This window comes from Pyxicephalus adspersus, chromosome 1 (genome assembly GCF_032062135.1).
Source record: "Pyxicephalus adspersus chromosome 1, UCB_Pads_2.0, whole genome shotgun sequence".
NCBI classification, from domain to species: Eukaryota; Metazoa; Chordata; class Amphibia; order Anura; family Pyxicephalidae; genus Pyxicephalus; species Pyxicephalus adspersus.
This window is the reverse complement of record NC_092858.1, coordinates 139,444,043-139,468,906: the sequence shown is the minus strand read 5'-3', so window position 1 is coordinate 139,468,906 and position 24,864 is coordinate 139,444,043. Positions and strand designations below refer to the sequence as shown.

At 37.5% G+C, this 24,864-nt stretch overlaps 1 protein-coding gene across 2 annotated transcripts in view; it reads right to left on the bottom strand.

The window, feature by feature from the left end:
- The window catches only part of BAZ1B (bromodomain adjacent to zinc finger domain 1B), a 32,624-nt gene that overhangs the window by 2,383 nt on the left and 5,377 nt on the right, over positions 1–24,864 (bottom strand). The window contains exons 2-17 of one of the 2 annotated variants that reach the window (XM_072428949.1): positions 24,205–24,277; positions 22,619–22,735; positions 20,750–20,894; positions 19,139–19,334; positions 17,921–18,042; positions 16,873–17,070; positions 10,333–12,001; positions 9,571–9,709; positions 8,272–8,387; positions 8,006–8,117; positions 5,952–6,050; positions 4,616–4,793; positions 4,335–4,520; positions 1,641–1,788; positions 1,330–1,477; positions 1,111–1,229 (exon numbers count right to left, since the gene is read on the bottom strand). In XM_072428949.1, the coding sequence (XP_072285050.1) occupies positions 1,111–1,229; positions 1,330–1,477; positions 1,641–1,788; positions 4,335–4,520; positions 4,616–4,793; positions 5,952–6,050; positions 8,006–8,117; positions 8,272–8,387; positions 9,571–9,709; positions 10,333–12,001; positions 16,873–17,070; positions 17,921–18,042; positions 19,139–19,334; positions 20,750–20,848 (3,529 nt within the window). In that variant the 5' untranslated portion in view covers positions 20,849–20,894; positions 22,619–22,735; positions 24,205–24,277. The remainder of the gene's footprint in view (positions 1–1,110; positions 1,230–1,329; positions 1,478–1,640; positions 1,789–4,334; positions 4,521–4,615; positions 4,794–5,951; positions 6,051–8,005; positions 8,118–8,271; positions 8,388–9,570; positions 9,710–10,332; positions 12,002–16,872; positions 17,071–17,920; positions 18,043–19,138; positions 19,335–20,749; positions 20,895–22,618; positions 22,736–24,204; positions 24,278–24,864) is intronic. The other variant, XM_072428942.1, reaches the window with a different exon arrangement.

Here is a 24,864-nt window from a genome sequence, read left to right as displayed (position 1 = left end):
CCCCCCCCCCCCCCCCCCCCCGACTTAATGGCTGTGATACAGCTGCTGTCGGTGAGAGATGAACAGAGCACAGGAAAAAAAGGCCACACAGCAGGATCTCACAGTTGCCAATTTAATCAGCGGGAACTTAACTAACATGGGGTAGGAGGCAAACACGTGTCGTGTTACTACTATAGGGTCCAAACATTGAACCTAACGCCTGTTGCCTCTCTGTAACTGCATTCTCCAAAGAGGCGGCTGTCACTGACCCTGAAATAATGATCCTGTTCGATCCCTTTGCTTTCATCTTCATGTCCCACACTCACATACAAAACGTGTCCTTTGTAAATGAAACTGCAGCGGACAACATGTCATGCAGGCGGCTTCTGTGTGCTAGGGCCAACGATCCCCCATTCTCTAAAGTCCCAAAGGATTGGCAGGCTTATTAACCGTTAACTCTTTCAGCATTAAAAGCCAAAACAAGTCTTGGACAAGGAATCAAATGGTAAACACAGGGTGTGCCGGCCGAGATAAGTGATGGAGGAGCATGAAAATTGGCAAAAAAAAAGCTTCAGTGTAATTAAAGGCACGGTCAGATGGAATATATATATATATATATATATATATATATATATATATATATATATATATATATATATACTGTTGGTATCCCAGAAAGTGGCAAAATTAAAAATGTGTTAAATGTATTTCTTCAGAAAATCTGTTATTAGGGCATTTTATTTGCCATTTGTATCATGGTTATCCATAGATATCTGCAGTTCAAATAGAAGCTTTGGGGGGGAACACAAAACCAAGACAAAGCCAAAGAAAACTACCCTAGACAATCTTTGCGGTATAAATGCCATGTTGAGATTGGATGATACCAGCACATCATTAAAAAGCAACAAATACAAATATCCGCATGTACTTGTTTCTTTAAACCTAGAGGGCTATTTTTTTTCAAACTTTGTACACAACAAATAGCTGCTCATGAAAGGCAAGTGAAAGGATTACAGATCACACCCTATACACATTTTGAAACCAAAACTTTGATATTTTAATGATTTTATGCATCAACATTCAGTCTCAGGTAATCCTTTTTTTATTTTTTTTTTTATTTAAAGAACTTACATCTGATCCTTCCTTCATTGTCACTTTCCGATTCATCATCATCATTCTCATCATCATCCTCCTCCTCTTCATCTTCCTCCTCCTCCTCATCACCATGACTGGATTCTTCAGCATAATTCCTTTAAACATAGACATTCAAAACCATTATAATCCGATTTAAAAACCATACAGTACATAGTCTGGCACATAGTGAAACTAGGTATAAAAATATTTTCTCACCTGCCACGAGAACTGCGCCTAAGAGTTGCAGGCTGACAAGCAGGGCACAACCATTCGCCATCTGGTATGTAAAGGAGGACTGGCCGCAGACAGAACAGATGGAATGCCTTGTTACACTCATCACACAGGATCAGCTTGTCATCCTCACCTGCAGAAAGGGGAAAACAGACAAAAAGACAACTTATCTCTTGTATTCGGGGAAACAAAGGATGCCATAAAATCTCTCATCAACAGCATTACTAAACACTCGCTCAAACAAGAAAAATGGCTACCAATGTGTTCATAATGCTGGTCAAAAAATCTATTCATACCTTTTTTGCGACACACCTTGCAGCGAGCATTTTCTGAAGACATATCCCACTTAATGCAGGCGTCTAGCATACCCAACAGCACATGCATACGTGAAAATGTCTGGGCTTCTCGGATGGCATTCTTCCATTTCTCAACTGCTGAGGCAATCTGCATGAAATAAAAAAAAAAAAAAAAAAAAAAAAAAAAAAGAGTAATGAGCCTGGATAAGTAATTGAACCATAAGTACAGCACCTATAAAGATGACTATGAGGGGGTACACCAGGTGAGAATAACATATCAGACCAGTCAGTGTGAATTTGTATACTATTTTAATGCGGAGTATTCTGACACATTAAAACAGCCTAAAGTCCTTTAGTGTATTTTAATTAGAATTTCTAATAAAAAGTGAACAGCTTGCAAAATATTAGGAGAGATTTATCCTGTCACATTCAGTCAAGTTCAACCATGCAAGCAATGAACACAGACACTGTACTAAAAAAACAGATACTTGAGAGAACAATTGTCCCGCTGCTTCAACCTTTCCTGTAAAATAGAAGCAAATCATTTCTAGCGGATAAATTTGTGCTGGAAACAATGAGTTTAAATATCAACTTCCGTTCTATTTTTTGATTTTATCGATTTTTATTCGGTCAAAATAAATTTTTACAGCAACAATTATATGCATTATTCTTTTATTAAAATAATTTAAAATAAATTGCAAAAAATAAAAAAATGACTTCATCTGGAGCGATTCCCTGACATTAGGTGCAAAAAGAGGCAAACATCAAATTGTTGGAGGTTGGTTAAAGAGGAAATAAACTCAAAAAGGGCCAAAAAAAACAAAACAAACCCACTTGTGTTCAATCCAGCAGTGAAGTCGATCGGTCTGGAGGTGTCTTCTATCGGGTCCCGCGTCGTCACGGCATCCAAATTAAGGCAAGCGCTCCAGGTGCGCCATCTTCTCCTCTTCTTCCGGGTTCTTCTTCCGTCACCCGACCCAGGCGCGAGATCAGGTGACAGTTGGGGAGAAAAAAAAAAAAAACTTTTCCCTCTTTTTGACGAAAGGGCTCCTTCTACGCATGCCCGGGCATACGCAGAAGGAGCACCCAAGAGCCTCCCAACTCTTGGGTGTGTTGCACTTTAAAAAAAAAAAAAAAAAAAAGAAAAACAGAATTTTTACCTTACATAAAAGGGTTGTCTACCCCATTATGTAAAGGGAAAATTCTAAGTTTAGGTGCGCTTTAATACTAAGCTGTCACCAAGTGGACATTTCACATAATGGCATCTAAATTTCCTTGTCAATAAAGAATGCCTTAGTGATGGCCATAAAAGGGGAACTCCCATCCAAACATTAACAAATGCTATTTGCACTTTGTACAATGACACAGATGTCAGAATTAAAAAATGCCTGGAGCATTATCAAAGGCTTCTAAAAATGACCACACACACACAATTAATGCTGTGCAGGAATAAGACAAAAGGCATCCTGACAAAATGGAAAAACTGGCAGCAGCGAGCTGGCACCACATCATAGCATTCAAAAGCACAAATATTTAATGCAAGGGAATACAATGCCCAGTACTTTTAATAACATTTAAACAAGAAATCAAAACTTTTTTTGCAAATAATTAAAAAAAAAAAAAAGAATAAAACTACATCTTACTGTACACAATACTCCTGTGTCACTGTATCTGTCTGTCATTTGCAACCCCTATTTAATGTACAGAGCTGCGTAATATGTTGGTGCTATATAAATCCTGTTTAATAATATGAATTTATAGCAAAAACTACTGTGAAATTACAAGATATTTTTTATATAGGAGGCTATGCAACAACTACAATTTGTTTTGGGCACAAGCAATAACGTGTATTCAGAAAAAGGGAAATGGACCTCTGAAGGTTCCTTATAGAGGGGTTTTGGCAAGCAGAGTTTAATATATTGACTATTTTTGCAAAAAAACTAATAATTTTATTAGCAGATTTTATATTAGTGACCTCCTGAAACTGGGTAATTCAACATTGCCCCTTTAAGCCAGAGCCTATCCCACCAAGGCATTTTCCTTGGTCTGAGGACCGGCACCTGACACACTGCAGCCCGTAGTTGCTGCTATGCCATCACTTGTAGGCATAGGGAGTCTCATTACTCATTTTCTCTGTCAGCCTCTGGAGTTGATCATGTCAACTGTCAGGGCCAAGCAGAGGAAGAGACTGAAGAGAATTCCTGTACAAGGTAAAGCAGCAAGAGGCTTGCATGCAGTAGGTGTGAGTCTGAAGGGCAGAGGTCAAGAAACGGGAAAAGGGAATGAGAAATTATTAAATGCACTGCAAACGAACAGGATGTGCAGATATATTTTATAAATGTGTGTATAAATTTTCCTAAAAAGGTTCCGCTAGTCTTTGGATATCGTTGGTGAAATGAATAGGAAGGCATTTTACCTCACATACACTTTCAAATTTTGGTGAAACAAATGCTGTGATATGTGCACAATTTACATCAAGTAGGTTCTCATTTGGTTTAAGTACGCCCATTCCCTCTGTAAGATACAACTTGTCCTTGCTCTTGTTTTGGCAGGTTGCTACATGCACTGCATAGATTATGGGTGTTTTCAGGTGGTAGAAAAATATTTAATCTGGGGCCAGATTAAAAATGTTAGGAAAACCATCCTAAAACAAGCAGTGTGTTGACTGAAACTGATTTTTAGAGCTCTGCATACCTTTGCTTCCTCCGCCATCCTCTTCTCCTCATCTTGTTCCTCTGCTTTGGCTGCTGCCTCCTCTGACTGAGGTTTACGTTTTTTCTGCTTTGGAGCCATAAAACCTTGCAGGAACTTCTTAATGACAGCAGCTTGGAGAAATATTATACATTCCCCAAAATCTTTAAGATTCTCAAGGGAGCGAACCTGAAAGAGAAAAAACGAAAATTAGAAAATTTGATCTAATACAATGAAAGAAACATCGCCTTTTTCTAAGCTCATATGCCATTCCTGTTTCTTACCCTGGCTTCAAATTCTGTTGAATCATCTAGATAACCCAAGCCTCCCTTCTGAAGTCTGGTGGCAACCTCAATGATATCGCTCCTCAAAAAATTTAATAACTCTTGGTGTCCATCACATATCTTTAGACCCAAGTTCTGCTTGCGAGCTAGGTGAAGGGAATGTATAATGTCTTGATACCTGCAAACAAAACTCAATTTAAACCTCAAAAAATAAGGAAATACATAATACTACATGAATAGTTTATTGATGCAATTATGGAAAATATGTACAGAGCTGGCCTATTTGTCGACCTTTTCCGGGTAAAAAAAAAGCCAATAACCCTACTGTCTGTTTTAATACTTGACCTTCTGTATCTACTTACCTGTTTCCAGATCAATGACCCTGCAAAAAAAACTTTTTATCTGCTTACTTCTTTCAGGTCAATATCTGAATAAATACTAAAAAGTATTTTATCAGCATGGTAGCTATGGAATTGCTATTTTCAGACAAGACAGACCCAATGCAAGGTAATGCCAAAAAGTTAACTTGTTAAATGAAATCTACATTTTGGTAATCCAAATTCTCCTATTCTATAGTCAACAAGAATACCAAAAAATAAATTGTTGAGAATTTAAATTAGTCTTTCATCATGATAATAAAAGTACATACCATTAAAGGCCTCATACCCATTTTAACATGGGTATGATAAAGTATCTCAACATGCCAAGGACAAAACTTTTTCCCCGTACACAGCACACCAAGGTATACTATGTGCATCTTCAAGTGCGTTGTTCTATCTTGCAGTGCAAGTGCATTTAGTGGTATGTTTAAATGTATGTTTTACAAAGCATAATCCCGATGGGTTGCTATTATTAAGAACCTTAAGATAAATATCAACCTTTTTAAATGGCTCATGCTATTGTACACGCAAACAGAAGCAGCACTGTGGCTTGCAAAACAGATTCAACGCCATCTAGTGTTAACAAATTAGACAGCATTGCTACCATTTCACCTGGAATTTTTTTTACCATTTGGGGAATCTGTGACCATAAAGTTATCAGTATTTACATAGTGCATATATTTTGCAGAGTCTATAGTCACAACAATCAAATGCCTACAATCTATGGCCAATGTTTTCTTGAAAGCTTAGGGGGGAGGGGAGAGAAATGTGTGCGATATTACCTACCTACCTTTATATAATGGAGGAATGCCATGCAAAAAGGAGGAAGAATTTTAGGGTTTATACCTGGCACCCTAGGGCTGTAATGCTTGCCACATCACTCAGTAGGTGGCGACAGGTTATTTTGGCATTCAATGGCAGCCTACAAAATGACAAAATGTGATTTGATAACAAACCTTTTCTGCAGTTTCTCCTTAAGTTGGCTCTCTCGAAAGCCCTGAGGATGTAAAGAGTCCAAAAGCTCATCCAACTCCTTCTGTGCATCACAAAGGAACCTGAAGGAAGCAAGAACATTAAAATTTTAGGCCATCACAGATTTTAGGCATAATTTAGATAGTAAAGAGCATCCAGTAGAAGTTTGGGATGCATTCAGCCCCTAGCAGGCAAATAAGAATGAGTGAACCACTACATTTAGTCAAGATTCATGTACAGATTCTCTTGCCCAGTGACACGTACCATCCTGAACCTCATTTACTTGTCTGTGTAAAAGATCCTTTAAACTTATTCCTTTCACATGTAATAGGGACCAACATACGGAGCAATCTATAATACAGGCTGCATACATGACAAGTACAAACAATGACCATGAGTTAGTTCTTTATGCAAAACTGCTGGTTAATATTACGATGGATGGCTGGAGCAGTTTGAACAGACTGGCTTTGAACCCTCTCTTGCGCAGGAAAATAATGGTAGGAGTGGAGGTTAAGTAAACTGAATGTGAGAGTAGTGTGTACACCCCTCTTGATTCTTTTGCTTAATGGTATTCCGTTATGCTGGAAAGTCAGAGAAGCCCATGGCTTGAACCTTAGAGGTGGAAAGTGTGAAACAGCTGTTGGACAAGTATAAGTGAATAGCATAGGTATTAGTTTTGTGGAATATTTTTTAATATACTGTAAATTAAAAATCAATTGACTAATATGTACAGCTTAGACAAGCAATTTGGTCATAAAATCATTCTAGGATTATGTGGGGCAGATGACTAATATTTGGGATAAATAATACAATACACATGGGTGGTTTGAGATTCTCCTTCACAAAAATGTTTATTATTGATATGGAGTGTATTTTTAAATTATTCCCCTGATAATTGCTCTACTCCCTACACTTCTTGTTTTAGTGCCTATGAAAACAAACAATGACGATCTGCCACCTTGTGGTCACTTGTTAGAAGTGCACAGCTGTCTGTGAGAAATGCTTCTATTTGAACGAATAACATGGACAAATTTGGAGGGATTTATAAATACACCTCAAAGTTTATCAAACAGCAGATTTTTGTATAAATTAGGGTGCCGGGACAATACTCTTTGCAATGCGAGGCACACAATGGGAATTTGATTCACTTGTTGTCCAAAACGGAAAAGTAGTGGTTAAAATAGATATCTAATATAATACACATGGTGGTGTTTAAGGGGGATGTAAATTCGGACTTTAAGTCAGCTAAATGCTGCAAAAAGTGTAGTTACATGTGCACCATTTGTGCTAAGGAGGGCAATAATGACAAAGTGGGTTGCTACTAAACCTTCTATGGTGGGGGGAGAGAGAAAAAGTTAGGTAAATATAGCTTTGAATGTGATTTCCAAAACTTCCAAAAGGTAGGGGTCAATATGTTTTTGCAAATTTAGATCACGATAGTTAAAATCTTGGTAAGATGATCACTTTTAGTGAATGGTTTGTTTTTTCTTCCATTTTATATATTGTTTTTTCTGTATGGTTTACAGAATACAAGTATGTATGTTCCATGTCAATGTGGTATTGGGAAAACTAAACCAGACCATATCCTAATCAAATTTTTAATGAACACCTCAGAACGGTGTTATGTTGCCAATTAGCTCCTTAAAACCAAACTGTGTGCTTAAAAGAAAAGGTAAGTGTAGAAGCACATTTATGAAAACAGCTTTCAGGTTCTCATGTACAACCATAACTGGAGAATCTGATAGCATAGCAACAATAGAAGCTCTTGAACATTACATGTGTTACAAACTGAGAAGAAAGTTTAATCAAATCAGCATGAAGGACTTAAACGTTACTTTGCTTAGCTGGATAAATCATACTAGTTTCTGCAGTCTGAGAAATGTTATTTTTTTAAGGTACTGTGGACGAATAATCTGCACTTTTTCCAGTTCTTGCCCTTATTCTAAAGTGAAGCAGCAGCTGTATTAAGTAAACGGCATATTGATTATACACAATCGAATACTGACATTCACAGATACCAAGGCAGCATAGAACATACCAGAGATTCTGCCCTTGTTTAGGTGCTGTGCTCTCCACCACTTTCTCCTCCTTCAGCACAGAATCCTCTAGGCCACCAACACTGCTTTCTGCATCTTCGCTCTCCAGATTATCTAAACCAAAAATAATTTGTGTTTATTACCAGATGTAATAAAACATTTAGTTTTGGATATACAGGTTTTAAATATGTATGATTGACCAGGAGGTTTTAGATCCAAAACGTTCAAACAATGACGGAGGCAGAAATATACATGTAAAACTGCTTACCCTCATCAGGGTCTTCCTCGTCCTCCTTAGGAAGACTAAAGCTGTAATTAATACTGTCATGTACCCAGCCTTTCTCAATAAACAGCCCAGGCACACAATCTGAGAACAGCCAATACCTGTCAATGATAAATAGGATTTTCAGTGCAATATATTGTATTCATACTCACACAAACTTAGGAAGGAGGCACTAAAACATTTCTTAAGTCACACTGCTGACATATCACATTTTGAAAGATTAATTCCTAAAGCCAGAACTAAAGCTAAATCTCTTGCCCATTGCAGATGCAGAAGTGTCAGCAAGGACACTTTGTTCTGCAACTTTACATCTGTTTTAGCAAATCCCTCACAGTCAGTTGTTTTTCCAGCTATAGTTGCTCATCTGTGGGATAGGACCAGACTAACTAGAATTTATTTCTGCCAAAAATATCAAGAACCTGTCGCACCAATCAGCAGTTTTCAAACCTTTGACAACCTGCTAGGACAGTCTTTCCAGTGACAAAGACTCTTGAAAAAAATGTTGCTTTGTTTCTACCCTGTGCATTGGTAAACTTCATACTTTTTGTGATAGTCCATTAACTCCCATCACCAGAGTTTCTTCCCCTGTCCAGGATGTAATAGCCAGCAGGAGGACCCACAGTGAGTGATGACTAATCTGACCAGGGAATTCTTGCAGCAGCCTGACCATGGCCTTTCAAGAAACAAGTGCCTCATTGTAGGTAGATTTATTTTAACTGTGCAATACATTGTAAGCACTGTAGACTGAGTTTTTTGCGCACAGAAAGATCCATGGCTATCTAGACAATAGGATATTAATTTTTTAAGCTTATTAAAAACTGTCAGTAACAGTGCTAAATTGTGAAGCCCAATACTTCTGAAGTCACAAAGGAATGACAACTTTTACTCTTTACGTTCCTATATCTTCCGACAGTTTACGGTGCACCATGTTAATGGTCCACCATGCACTTGCAGTAAACACATTCCTGAGGACTTAGTATTGTCTTTTGCTTAAAAGGATTATGCCCTAAACAAACTGGACTAACACACTTTGCTGTGTTAGTTCAGTTTGTTTAAGGCATAATCCTTTTATATTATGCTTACCTTAAGACACACTATGCAAAAAACATGCAGTTATGTCCAAATCAATGTCATCTTTAGTTGCATTTTTTTCAAGGGAAAATGTTGTTTATTTAAATGTTTTGGAGCAAAAACAATAGAAAGAAAATTGCCTGGGGCTCTTAATCTACCCTAAAACAAAAAACTCATTTTGGACCGCTATCCACACAATCTTGCTAAATTTACCTATTGTGATTTCGATCTGTGCCAATGGGTGATCTTCTAAGGACTTGCTTTGCTTTTGCAATCCCATCATGGAAAGCTTTTTCTGCACAAGCTCTCTGTTTGCGCATTCTTTCTTCTTCTGCCTCTTTTTGGAACCTCTCTGTAATAGCGATGTAACGTAAATTGTTAGTGACAGGATATAAATATCTAGGAAAAAACTGCAGAATCAAGTAGCAGAGCTCTTAATTGAAAGGCAATATCCATTTAATAATAAAAAAACACACACTAAAATAAATATATATATATATATATATATATATATATATATATATATATATATATATTAAATATTATATGATACTTTAGGAATTGGCTTAAACATTATTTACAATAATATCTGTGCTGCCTTTGTGCATTTAAACTGAAATGATGACTTGCACTGTTACATGTATTAGTGACTTTAGGTTAGGGCTTAGGACGAATAAAAGGTTAGCGCACACAGGTCAATTTGAGTAGCTGTATTTCACCTTCCCTACCAGGGGAGTCAGAGTTTACAGTTGAATTGTTCCGTTACATCCATCCATGTCATAAAAAATGAAATCTTGTGATGCGATTTCTGCTTTCTGTTGGGGGGTAGTGGAGAAAAGAGGGCAGCGTTTCTTTTTATTCATCAGATATGAAGTAAGTAGGGCATGTTAAAAGGGATAAAACATGGATAACATACACTACCATTTTGCCTTCGCATGTGGATTTTAAATTTAAAACATTCATCCCAATTCTTACCTTTAGTAAGTTTTTCATTTTCCTCCTTTTCCCTTTTGGCTTGTAAAGCCTGCAATCTTCTACTTTTTACTGCACTGATCATGTCCTCAGGTTCTTGCTCTGCAGGGCCTGTATCAGTTTTATTTAATTTGTCACCCTTTTTAGAGAGTTGTTTAGAATTTGCTCCTTCCTCTTTACCTTTGGCTTCCAATTCCTTCCTTTTTTGTTTCTCTGCCCGTTTTTTATCATTTTCTTCTTTCAGCATGGCTAACCTCTCCTTCCAGAGTTCAGCTGATGTCTGCTGTTTCTCATCCACATGGTCCTGTACAGAGTAAGTCATGAGAATGCGGTGACAAAGTGCAGCGAGGATGTGAAGCTTTTCCTCTGTTGTCAGCTCAAAAAACTCAGATGTTTCCAATTTCTCTAGGAACTCATCTTCAACTTCATCATCCTGGAAAACAGCGGAACCCTCACTTTCATCATCCCCCTTCACTATGGAGTCACTTTCTCCAGCAGGAGAATCCGATTTCCTGAGGCACAAGCGAACCAGCTCAGAAGCAGAGTGCATGGTAAGTGGAATCTCAGACAACTTCATCCCGAGCTCAGCATAATCCTCAGCAATCTCATCCTGCAAGAGAGTTTGTAAAAGCACAACAAGTGCTCTGTTGAGATAAAGAAAACCACCCTTTTCAGCAGTGAGGGCATCCATAAGAGAAACAGCAGTCACCGGGTACTGGCCATCTGGAAGCAGAAGGTCAGAATAACAGCTTAGAAACTCTACCACCATTGCGACATCACCAAACAATGTATTAGGTAGCCCCTCAGGAGTGTCTACCAACTTAAAAGTTGGCAAACTTTTGCCTGTCAAATCCTGGTCTTCAAATCTCTTTTGCTTCTCCAATCGTTCTTGTTTCTCTTTCTGCTTTCTTTCGCGAGCCTTTTCCTTAAGCCGTGCTTTTAAGGCCTCACGCTTTTTCTTCATGTGCTCCTCCTTCTCTTCTTCAGTCATCAAAGCCCAACGCTTTTTTTCCTCTAAATGCTCATAGCGCTTTTGTACTAGTTCTCTTAGCTCATCAGGCAGTCTGCTGCGTTCATCATCATTGAGAAGCCTTGCCACCTTAGATATAAGAGCAGATAGAGTGCTCTTTCGGTCTTCACGATTCTTGTTCTCAAGGTAATAGGAAATCAAATGCACAGCAGCAGCAGGAAGTCGTTTATGCGGTTTGCTAGCTGATTTAGGGGTAGATGAGGCACCCTTAGGTCGAGATGCTTTAGGAGAAGCCTTCGCCATTTCCAGCAATGTCATCTGCTTCAGTTTGGCATTTTTAAAAACTTTTTTAGGGGAGCGAGCTTTACCCGATACCTTCTGTCCATTGATGACCTGGGACTTTCCACCTTTTTTCTTTCCTGTCAAAGTGCCCTTCTTATTTTTGGAGCTTAGTTTAGGAGTCATTAGTTTCATTAACTGTTGCAGTTCCTCTGGTGAACATTTTCCTTCCAAGTCTTTTAGTTTCAAAGGTGAACCCTGCACCACTTTTTTGAGGTTTAGTTGGCTAAATACACTGGGGCTGAGAGGAGATTTCTTGCCCTTTTGTATAGATTTGTCACCATCAGTCTTGGCTTTCTTTGGTTTCGGCTCAGGAGATCCTATACTTTTCCTTTTTGCGGGTGTTGGATTTGCAGTCATATACTAAAAGAAAATACAATTTGCATGTCAAGACTCACAATGGCAACATATTAAGAAAGTTGATTACACAATCAAAACCAATGAGATGCTATATTGGGATTTATACAATTATCAATACAAGAACCATGTGCTCTTACTGGGATGACCAGAAACTGTAACCACTCCTAACCCCAATACTGAAACTAGGAGTAGTGCTATGCAATAGTCATTCTGTCACTAGAAGCCAAACAACGTATGTTTGAACGTATATTGGTTAAAGCCATATCAATAGACTTTTGTAATGTACCAAATTGTTGATCAAAATATGGGAGTAGTATCCTTAAAATCTCCTGTATCATAGTCCTTGATCTCTGGGATGTCACGGAGATAGTTTCAATCAGTGAGTCCTCCAGATTTAATTCTAAAGACTTATCTAAAGCAGAGGATGGTGGAGTTGGTGTTACCACAGAATCTGATTTACCAGCTCCTTTAGCTTTAGTCTTTGTTTGACATTTATGTCCTTGTGCAGAGGGCTGTTTTGCAAAAAAAGTGTCCATTGTTGAAAAGAAGTATTATTAATAATATATTATAATAATCAAAAAATTTTAAATCACAAAGGGTTAGTGATTTAGAGGAGGATTTGTTAGATGCTCAAAGTAAATTGACTTCTCAGGCTACGCACTTAATGGCTGAAAAAAAATTAGAGTAATTAGAAAATAGCAATCCCTGTTCAATCCTCCACTTGATTTGCTCTGGTGTACCAATAAAGGGCCAAGAACTTACCACCTTTCTTACAGGTGATTAGATAAAGGCCCTAAATTGACAACCCTTTCCTATTCAGGCCTTGGAAAGAGTACATCCTTTAGAACAGGAACAAAGATCAAAAACCATGTCCTGTTATTGCTAAACACTTGCATTTTGCAGATAAGGAAGAATTTTTTCAAGGCCTATAGAAAAATAAAAGTCTTTTGGGTGAATGGTGAAAGACGAAGAAAGAAAGAAGATGATTTTTCAGCTTAGGTTGCCCAAAGGTGTAAAGGGTTAATCACTATGTGGACGCCTGGCAGAATTGAATACTAAGTTTTCATTAATGTATCCAGCAAAGCTGCCAGTAATGTGGAAGGGAGAACAAAAAGTTTTTGATGATCCTAATAGTGCCATGGAATATTTGAAACCAGGAGGTACTACTTTTTTAGCTAAATAAAAAAAAAAGGATAACTTAGAAGATGTTCCATTCTGAATGTTTTTTTTTTTTTTTTTACTGTTTTTTTTATAATATTAACATGGCTATGGATAGGTTTAAATATTATTTGGGATCATGGTAAGGATGACATCCCTCTGCCTAGAATAAAAGGCAGTAGGCATATGCAATATTTCAAAAAGGGAAAAAAAAATGGACAATGGGGACATTACTTAAGAGATTTCACACATTGTCACTTTTCAAAAATATTACACTTTTTTTTTTTTTTTTTTTAGAAGGGTATGGAAGGATTAAGAAAATTAAAACAATTAAGGGACTATATTGAAACCTTGGGTTGGGTAACTTTATAAAGGATGTAATTAACACTAAAGATGGTTTATGCACATTTGCTTTGTAAGATCTTGGAACAGAGCTAACCACATTTAATACCGGAAGAATACATGAACTCCACAGTAAAAAAGTCAATGGATAGATCATTATACAAAGGGAGATCCCTCTACAACTGAAAATTCGGACATGATAAATGTATTGAATCAACCCTCACGTAAAACTCATTGGGCCAACAGCTTGGAAAACAATATTGAACATTGTGACTCCCCAGAATTATTGTGGAGAACCCTGAAACTGTAGTGAGAGGCCAAATTGTGGCCTTTGTCTCTAGACAACGCAAATAATTTTACCAAAAAGTATGAAGAATTGCAGGGGGAGGTTATTTGTTATACAGATGGTTTCTACTCCATAACTCTACACAATCTAAGAAATTATGGCAAGAGGCGGTGGATAAGTTGAATGAGTATGTGGATACATGGGCCCAGGCATTGGCTTGGTTTACCACTGATTAATTTTATAGATGCGGAAACAAGGTTGGCTCTTTATTAACCAATCTAATTAAACCATGTGGACCAGAAAAGTATATAAATAAAATTAGAGACCCAAAAAGCCTCCAAAACATACACAGACTGTTCTTTGATGATTTCAGCATTTGAAAACTATTATACACTATTATATACTGCACAACATCCACAACCAAGCTTACTGTCTTCACTGCTGGATACAGCATAGCTACCCAAACTTGCAGCAATAGACTGTGAAAAATTGAATGCCTATTAAATCATTAGCTTGTGGGAAAACGCCTGGACCAGACTGATACTCTGCAAAATATGCTATTGTCATCTGAGATCGTACCTCTTACGGAAATATAGAATTCTATTTTAGTTTATAATACTCTCTTTCCAGAATTTAAAGAAGCCTATACTATTCCTTTTCCAAAGGAGGGTAGAGATTTGGATTCAGTATCTTCATACCCACCAATATCTCAGTTAAACACTGACTTAAATCACGGCGAACCGGTTACAAGTATACCTCCTTTCAATTCATCAGCTAGGTGTAGTAAAAAAAAAATAGACATTCTATGGTAGGTATTTGCACAACAACAGCGGCTACAGTTGTAGAACATCCATATAGGCCTCTTTCAATATTAGAATTAGATGCTGAAAAAGCATTTGATAGGATTGAGTGGCCTTTGCTTTGGGTGGATTTAACTTGCTAAAAGTGGTAATCCTGAGTCACACTTGGGGTAGCTTTAAACTTAAAAAAAAAAAAAAAAAAAACAATTACCTTGCTCCGTTGGCGTACTGCTGGTCCCCGCATGTCCTGGGGACACGTCCTTCCTCGATCTTCAGCCGGCGACTGCAGAGACGGTCTCTGGGGTTTCCTGGTGACGTCGGTGCATGCGAGAGGATTGGCAAGAAATTCAAATAATTTTGTATTGGATTCAATACAAAATAGCTGTATTGAGTCCAATGCAAAGAAATCTTCATATAATATATATATGAGATTGGCTGCATGGAAGATCATATTATACAGATGTGGAAATAGACCAGCAGACTAATTTTGTCTATATGTTACATATAAATAGGTAATTATTACAGAGTGAGGATATTTTTAACCATCATATTCTACATGGCCGACTTGGCATAAATTCAGATACAAGTATTAGTTAAATAGTCATTCTTTATTATTTCTTCACTTCTGGGGCAACCCAGATTATCTTTATGCGACGCGCAAATCTACGTGATTTGGTTGAAACTTGGAGTGGTGAATATTAAAGCCGCGTACACATGTGCAATTCTTGTCATTGGAAAGGATCTTTCAAGATCCTTTCCAAAGATAAGAACCGCACGATGCATGAACGAGTGCTGTACATACAGCACCGTTCTGCTCTTTGGAGAGGGGAGAGCAACGGAGCGGCACCTTGCTGCGCACTCTCCCCCTTCCCTTGCATTAGGATCGCTCGTCGTTCATTGTTCGTGGATCCGCCAAGACGGATCCACGGACGATGAACGACGCAGGCTGTACACACACCAGATTCTCGCCCGATGCCGATTATCGGTCGAGAAAAATTTGACGTGTGTATGTAGCTTAAGTCGATGGTTGATAAGACAAATAGGTGACCACTGACTTTAGATGAGGTAGTGAACAAATATTCTTTTTTAAAAAAAAAAATAAACTATTTTTTTTTACTTGCAAATGAGATCCTATATAACTCAGATAATAAAAAGATAATCATTGAGAGACTGGTTTAATGCTGTTGATCGACTTCTTTTGAGTCAGAAACCATTTAAGAAGGCAATTTCTATAGTATATGCCACGTTATGTACTGAAGAAAATTGTTTAGAGAGATCGGTGGGATTGAAACTTCGGAAGAATCATTTTCCAAACATATCTCAACCTGCTGAAAATGTTTAATCAAGCATGGCGTACGATAAATTCTACTAGATATAGAGAGATGGTTTTCAAACTATTTCACGGAGAATTTATTTCGCCAAATGGATATTTATTGATGGGTCCAAGTCCATCTTCTGGATTTTATAAATGTGGGAACAATATGGCATATCCCTACCATATGTGTTTTGAAGTTGTCCTAAAGTTAAATAATTTTGTAAAAAGGTAGGACAATATGTGACAACTAAATTAATAAATTATGTACATTTGAATGGGCAATATTTGGTCAGATACATTTGATGGGTGCTCAGATAACAAGGGGATGGAGGAAACTACTACCAAAATCCTTGGTGGGGAAAAAAATTTCATCAGATCCTCCCTCATTACAAATTTAAGCTTATTTAAATAAAAAAAAAAAAAAAAAAATGAATTTTAGATTTAGATTTAAGAAGAAATATACGGAACACTTCTATCTGACAATTTGACATGGGAATCTTTCATTGGCATGCTACCAAAAGAGGTGAAAGAATAAAACAACCATTTGAAATAACGTATAATCCTAATATTATACTGTAACAATATGCTTTTTTTTTTTTTTTTTTTTTTTGGGGGGGGGGTTACTAAAAAGCAGGTTTTAAGTATATTTCAAAGAATACATATTTAATATTGTGAGCCTTTTTTTCCTCTAATAATTTTCAAATGTTATCCAAGTATTACAAATGTCTTTTTTCTTGTTTAACACCACACACCATAAAAATCAAGCTTTACACTTTACCCGGCAAACACATTAGTATAATTTCAATTTTGTATCACATTAGTATCAAAATGTCCATCTATATCACTAGTTATAATAAAGCCTATACAAACACAACACAGTAGGTAAGCCACATGCCATCTCCCACAATTCAAAACATTTATCAAAGTTTGGAGTTGTCTTGAACCTAAGTAGCTGTAATTTTTAACAACTTACTTTATGTGGATCCAGTAAAAAGTCACTGAACTTGCTGGGTAATGAGTATTTCTTAACCAGGTCATCCTCAACAACCCACGGTGCATTCTCCCCTGTGCCTAAACGCAAGGAATAATGACGGATGAAATAGCGAAGTATCTCTTTATTGGGAGGACGTTCTGAGCGAAACAGACTTTCCACAGGAACCATGCTGATGATCTGGATAAGAGAGGCAAAGCAGGCTCATCATAATTTTTTTTTTTTTTTTTATAACAGTATGATGTGACAGAATTTTGCAATTTGGGGAATAAAAACAGCTGAGAATCTTTACTCCGTGGGTGTTTGAAAAGAGGATGGGTAACATGCAACACATTTCCTAGTTCTGTTGATTGTGATTCTGTAAGTTGATTGTGCCATAGGTAACCCCTATATTTTTATTAGCTTCTACCAAGTCCATACTTTGTATGTATTGTTTTTACAATATGCGCCAACTGTGAAGTGCCCTAAATTGTAACCTATCTTCTCAGTGTCCCATGTTTTGTAAAGAGTATAATCAAGGTATGCAACAATTTAGACATGGTTAACAGAGGAAGAAGGGGGGGGGGGCGACACAAAACACACACACGCACACACACACACACCAGTGAACATGTTTTGGGAGTAGTAGCTAAAAGGGGCTGGGGAGAACATGTGAATACCCATGAAATAGGTTTAGAGGAATTTCCTTTTCACATGGCTTCATATTTAAAGTGAATACAAATGCAATTTAATGAAGACAATTCCGAATCAACCTTTAAACGTTGGGTAAACCAAACATTTTTACAATCTGACAATCAGTTTATAACCCTAAACCTAGAATACCTAAAAGTATAAAGTATAGACATGTAAAGTACAAAAATATTGGCTTGGGAAAAAAAAAAAAACTTTATATTTTCCCCAAAACAACCAGCGAGTCAGCTTTTTTAAAAACCATCCTCCTATCCAAACAAAACTGGGATGAAACACCACCAAAATTTTCATGCAAGCTCTTGAAATGAAACTTCACGGAAATGGATAACATCTGTCTCACCTTGTCTTCATTGAGCAATTTAACATCATATTTATGTGGTAGAAATTTAGGCGGAACCCATTTCTTCTCTTCTTTTTTAAAACTTGCAGGCAGTTTACGGGGTGAGCGTCTTGCTCTGTCACCTAAAGGAGAGATGAGTGTCAGCAACATTTTTATTCTGATTTACAAAGTAATAAGGAACATTGGTCTTTAAACTAACATGTTCTTATCTGTTTAAATCAAAAAACAAACTTGCTTTTCATTACCCATCATCAGTAGCATATACTTATCTCTTAGATAAGTGTTGGTAATCCATTAGAGATGCTCAAAGCCCTAAAGCTGCGTACACACTTCCAATTTTTATCGTTCAAAATGAACGATGAACGAACGATCGATTGGGCAAAAATCGTTCGTAAAAAAAGTAACCAACGACGCCGACGAACGAGGAAAGTCGTTGGAAATGAACGACCGGACCGGCAGATCGGACGACGATTGTTGACCATCGTTCGTGTGTACGATCGTTCATTGATCGTCCATGGTCTGAGCATGCGTGATGAACGAACGTTCCTGTGGTGCACGTAACTTCCTGTATCGTTCAAACGATCGCATCTATTGTGTGTACAATATCTACGAACGATCGTGTCGTTATCTGTATGTACAGGATCGGTGCTATACGATCGTTCGCAGATATCGTGCAGGATCGTTCGTCGTTCGTTTACCAACGATAATAATTGGAAGTGTGTACGTAGCTTTAGATACAACTCTTGCGATTTGTAATTCACATAATGCATTCCTTTGATTGTGGATGCAGCATGGAGTTGGGAACATTCTGATCTAGAACAGGACAAAAATGAAAGCCCAACCAGGCAGAACATAAGGCTAAAGGGGCTACAAGAGGCCTAATAGAGTGAGGGAAATGACTGATTGAAACAGCTTGTGAAATAAAGAAAAATAATTATGTAACTCCCATGAACAGCCAGTTTTGAGCTCAGATTGCTCACAGAACTCCTAATTCAATGAACAACAAAATATGGAATTACCCATCAGATCCAGAAGACCATACTCAAGAGCCCCATTAAATAGGCCACTGTTTGAAGATAATGAGCCTCACTGGGGAAAGGCGGAAACAAAAGACTAGGTTTGTTGCGATTTTTATATTTTTTCAGAATGCACCCCCTCCATACAATGGAAAAAAAGGACAAGTACCATTGTACGCACTACACAGAAAAAAACCCTTACCGTCTCTCAGAGCACTTAAGCTATCTCGGCGGTTTGCCTCTTCTTTTATCTGGTTATCTTGTGCCACTTGGTTGGAATTTTCTTTGTCACTGGATGGAGAATCACAAGACCCAGACTTCTTTTCTGCTCCAGTCTCATCTTGTTCGAGAGGATGCATGTTTACTATTTTAGCGCGCAAGTATTTCTCTGGACCAACCTGAAAAAAAAAAGGCTGTTATAACTCTATTTTTGTAAGTTACATGACACATGCAAAGATTCTGCTTTGAGAATACATTTATTGATAACTCACATGAAGGATATTAGGCTGCCACTGCTTTGATCAACAAAGTTGGGCTGAAAAATAAATTGTATTGCTGAAGTTGTCCTTGGAACACTTCATGTAGCTCAGGAGTGTCAAACTCTGGCCTGCAACACACTTATTGGGCCCCAAAAGAATTCTTATTATGAATTGTAGCTGGCCCGCCGCTACTGCAATTCATAGTAACAGCAGGCCAGCTGCAATTCATATAAAGCTGCTGTTCTATAGACGCGAGTGATGCCGCTACTACAATTCCCGGCATCATTCGTGTCTATAGACAGGCGGCCTCTCTGCCTATGCGTGGCCCCGCATTTTATAGACGCAAAGGATGCCGGGAATTGTATTAGCAGCATCACTCGTGTCAATTGAACAGCAGCCTATGCGTGGACCCCGTGGAATTTTATACCGACAGGCAAGCCAGAGAATTGTGCCAGAGAATGCAATGTGAAACCAAATGAATGCAGCATATCATTTGGTTTCACATTGCATTCTCTGGCACAACTCTCTGGCTTACCTGTCAGTATAAATTCCACAGGGTCCACGCATTCATTCTTTGTCAAAGTAAAACAATAAAAACAAACAAGACTACTTACCCTACTATACTACTGACAACCATGCAGATTACACCAAAGTGAAAGTTTTGTCACACTCCAGGATAAACAAAATCCTACACTTCTCTTCTGCAAAGCTTATTGTGGACTTTTTATTTTTCTATCATGCAGTACAATTAAAAAAAAAATCTTAGGCCTCTTTCTCTATTATAGGCTTTTCCATATGAAAATGTTTTATATCTAAGGAGAAGGAAAAACTTCCTCAATTTTTTCAATCAATTTCAAGTTTGGCCTGCAACGGTCCAAGTTTTTCAATTTCAGACCTCTGTGTATTTGAGTTTGACACCCCTGATGGAGCTATTTTACTATACACCTGTTGCTACCTCTATTAATGAATTACATATAGAGAAAAAAAATACAAATTTTAGTTAAAAAAAAGCAATGTTTGTTTAACTATAAGTTAGTACAGTTTAGCAACTTAATATGCTCATTTTTTTTTAAAGAAACAGCAGGATATAGCAGAAAAATTTAAAACTGTCAAACGTCTAATCTTTAAAAGCCGTGTCCATTAAGAAATTTTATTTCAAGCATCATATTTTACATTTAGAGTAAGCAAAAAGTTTTCCTCAACCCACAGATGTCTTGATAATGATATCCAAAGTACAACATCCACATATTATTCCAATTTTAAAACTCACATTTGATGGTAAGAAAAACACAATTAAAATTAAGTGATTTTGATGGTATATGGAGGTCACATACCTCAACATCGCACTCTTCACCAATAGCGTATTTTGTCATTATCTCCATCCAGGACTGGTCTACCAGCTTGTCTAGAGACACAGTGTTATGATGAACCATCTCCAGGACTTGCTTCTCGTACCACACTGGAAACTCTTCTTTGAGCCTTTTACAAGGGGAGAAAAAAAAGCCAGCAAAGGTTTAACTTCAAGCTAGATATTACCACTATAGTTCATACTCAAAAACCACCTCTGCCTTCCTAATTATAACATATGTGTTAGCATGTTAACACTATTCCAGCCACATACAGGAAGGGATAGAACAGTAAGGTTTTTTTTGTGGTCCGTGTGCCTATTGCAAGACAGAAGGCGTTCTTGCCAATGAAGAAGAATAGCAACATTTTGGCTGAAGTTGGATTGACTGGCAGATGCACTAAAGCACCTATGGTCATTTAAAAATTATGGTACTGGTGTGGTCTATAACCGTGGTCGCCAACCTTTTTCAGTCCCGCGGACCACTAAAATCACCAGCTCCTGACCATGCATGCGCGGGGAGCCGGGTGTCACTCAAAGGGGGAGAAACCTCCCACAGAGTGACGTCATTATGACAAAACCCCACCCACTCTCCCATCGCAGATCTGAACCTGCGATGAAAGAGTGGGCGGGTTGTGTCCAGGGACACAGTCCACTCACTTTCCCGAGCCTGGAAACTGTATTGCTATTAAGCAAAACATCCATGTAGTTAAAGCACTTGATTTTTTTCCAGCTAGAAAATATCAGATGACATTTTATCAAGCCCATTAGAGTATTTTTCTCTATAAAGGTAATATCATATGCATCATCAAAAAGGAAAGGTGAGGGCAACCACTTTAAACAAATCCTTGCTTACTTCTGTATGTTAAGATACTGTGGAGAAGTCAAAAAGCTCACTGGCACTAAAATGTTAGTGTTCTCATAAATGTAAAATGTAAATAGCAACAGTCTTTAAACCATTAGAAATCAACTGAATTTGCTGCAATTTAAGCATTAACAACCTTATGTTAAAAGAAGCTTGGAAGGAGAGCAAATGCTTGACATAAACATAAAAACCTTTACCAATTGTGAAACAAAGCTTACAGTTCAAAGGACAAGAGGGCACCCTTTGCATCTGGAGGGAAAAAATTGAATCTCCGGATAAGGAAGGGATTCTTCACTGTAAGCTAAGCTCAGGAAGTAGTTTTAGCAAGTTTTTTAGATTGCTTTAAGATAAAGCTAGATTTTTTTCTAGAAGCACAGAATATAACTGGGTATTAAAGCTTTAAAATAAAGATAACAGAGACAGCTGGTCTATTAAGAGCCAGCACAGTGGTGGCTGTGGACAAGTGTCATGAGTTCTCACTGCCAGCCAAAAAGAACCCTGACCTCCAGAGAGTTTTTATGGATGTCCCTTATCAAAGATCAACACACTTGAGTTAGCTTTCAGTTTCCAGATGTTTAGAAATATCTGCAGCACTAACAGAATAGCTCCAATTTTAGTCAAGTTTAAAACAAATTTCTCTCCAATGTTTACAGCTAAGCAGGCGAAAAAGGGCTTGTTTTGAAATGCAGAATATGGAAGTATTTCAGTAAGTATAGTCTGCGCACAGGTTCACTTCAGAAATAGTTTGATGGTTTAATGACCATTTTAGTATTAACCTTGCTGCTAACACTACAATATTTCAACAAGGTTACATTTGCATGTGCTCAATTTTTGGCCACTAATAAAGAAAAATACAAATTTTACAAACTTTTGAAAAGAAATCATACGGTGCAGAAACCTAAATCTTATCTTGCATTTCATAGGAACCTTTTTTTAAAAAAAATAAAAATAAATACATTTTAACATTTTCCTGCACAAAGTGCAGCCACTTACAGTTCTGACACTTCCTGTTCTTCATCCCATGCCTCCTTGTGAGTCAGCTGACTGCTCCCCGTACTTTTGCATGTCCAGATCCGTTCTGCGTAACGCTGCAAACGTGCTTCATATTCTCTTTTGACAGCTGGTTAAGGAATATTCTGACCAAATATGAATTTTATTTCCCCCCAACAGTGACAAAGTTAGCAAATAGCAGATATGCAAAGTCATTTTGTAAAAGGTAAATAATTGTACTCAAGAAAAGTGATATATATTATGAGCTCTTGTTATAGCTACTACAGAATAACTGTCACATCAATGGTGAGATGCATGAATATAAAATAAAATTAAAAAAAAAAAAAAACCACAACAAAGACACTGTCAACTGCAAATTGTTACTGCAGCAAAAGGCAGTTACCGTGATACTGTTAAATATCAAAGTAACTGTAATAACAGAACCATTGAGCAGTAAGCAAATTTATATATAATGAGCAAATCTGGAGTAAGCGTTTCTGCACATCATATTCAGGAACAATACGTAGGCTTGTTGGATCTAACTGGTTTGAAAGAAGATTCTATTGAAGGCAAACTGTGTTTATAGAAGTTTTTGGATAGTCCAGCATATAACAACAAAGTACTGATATTGTTTTACCTCTCAATGTATACAGCCACTAAATTAATGGTTCCAGCGGTCAGTGGTGACTGCATTAGAAGTGTGTGCACGTTTTTACATTTATGCTATACAGCTGCATGTACACAGAGAGGACAACACTAAAGATGGGGCACACATTTGATGTCAATGTCATTTGAAAGGATCTTTCACGGTCCTTTCGAATGACAAAAGAATGAACGATAAATGAATGAGCGCTGTACATACAGCACCATTCTGCTCTATAAAAAGGGGAGGCGGAGAATGACAGAGCGGCACCCCCCTGCGCTATTACCACTTCACTTTCACTATGATCATTCGCGGATCCACCAGGGCAGTCCTGAAGCAATTATTGGACGAGAACCACCTGACGTGTGTACATGGCCTTTGTCTGCAGACACTGCCTACCGGTTGTTTCGTCATCAAGCCTATGCCTATATCAATTTATACTGCAGGCCCTTTATAATGACAAAGTTATTTGCCTCTATGATATTTTAGCTATGATTTGTGCTGCCATGACTAGCAAAACATATTTGCTTGGATTGTGTATATCAAGTCAAATATTTTTTTGTCCTACTTTTTAGGAGAGTGAATACAGATTAGAACTCCTGAAAAGCTTTTGCTGCTATCCAGAGCTCCATTAGAGATATTTAACCTCATTTCCTGAAAACACAGACCACAATTTACCAGGAATTGAGGGTACCAATCCAGGGCTAAGGGCTGCAATGAAAGGGCTGTCAGGTTTTTTTTTTATTTCCAGGTACCTATTTCATTTTTTTTTTATCGCTTCCTGTCTAGTAAAACAGATCAGTTTAATAGGAAGAGAGAGTAAATCTCTGTAATAGAGCTCCAGATACAAAGACAGGAGTCCTTATCCATCCCCATTCTATTAAAAAATTATGAATAGTTTTGGAATCGACATTCATTTGAAAGACTTTAGAGAAATACAGGATGCTATTGTTGTTCTAACTCCCTGGGAGTCATGAAGAGTGCTATGTACTCCAGACCTTGTAATTATTAGTATGGCTCTGGAAGAAGCAAGAAGATTAGCATTTATGACAGTGAACTAAAAGTACAACCCACAACTGAAAAAAAAACAAATATATAAATTTACATACACATATAAAAAATAATTTGTTACATCAAATGTTGCAGTACTTTTCCCTCTGTTTTAGAAAAGGAAAGCCTTCACCCATGAAATGCAGAAAAACTGTACGATAAACATGCCATGATCTGAAACCTTCCCATCATCAAGGATTTAGGATTAGTTCAAGACTCAGGTTTCTCAAAACCTCATTGAAGTAAATAGTGCAAAGTCAGCCAGGCAGTACAAAACACCCTGAATGCAGGAGAAAAAAAAATGTATCTCAAATAACTACCAAAATGATAAAATGTCCACCAGATAAATGGGATGCAAATAATGAGTTGGCTACCTCCCTGCAAAGCCATATTGCATGTGTCAGTATTAGTGCAGCATGTGAAATTTGCATTTAATCAATATTAATGCATTGTACAAGCATTCATGTGACTTGTGTATGACATCAACTGTGAATGTTACCCAACTAAAGGTTTGGGGAATCTAGACTGAGCAAGGAGAAAATCTTTTATCATTATA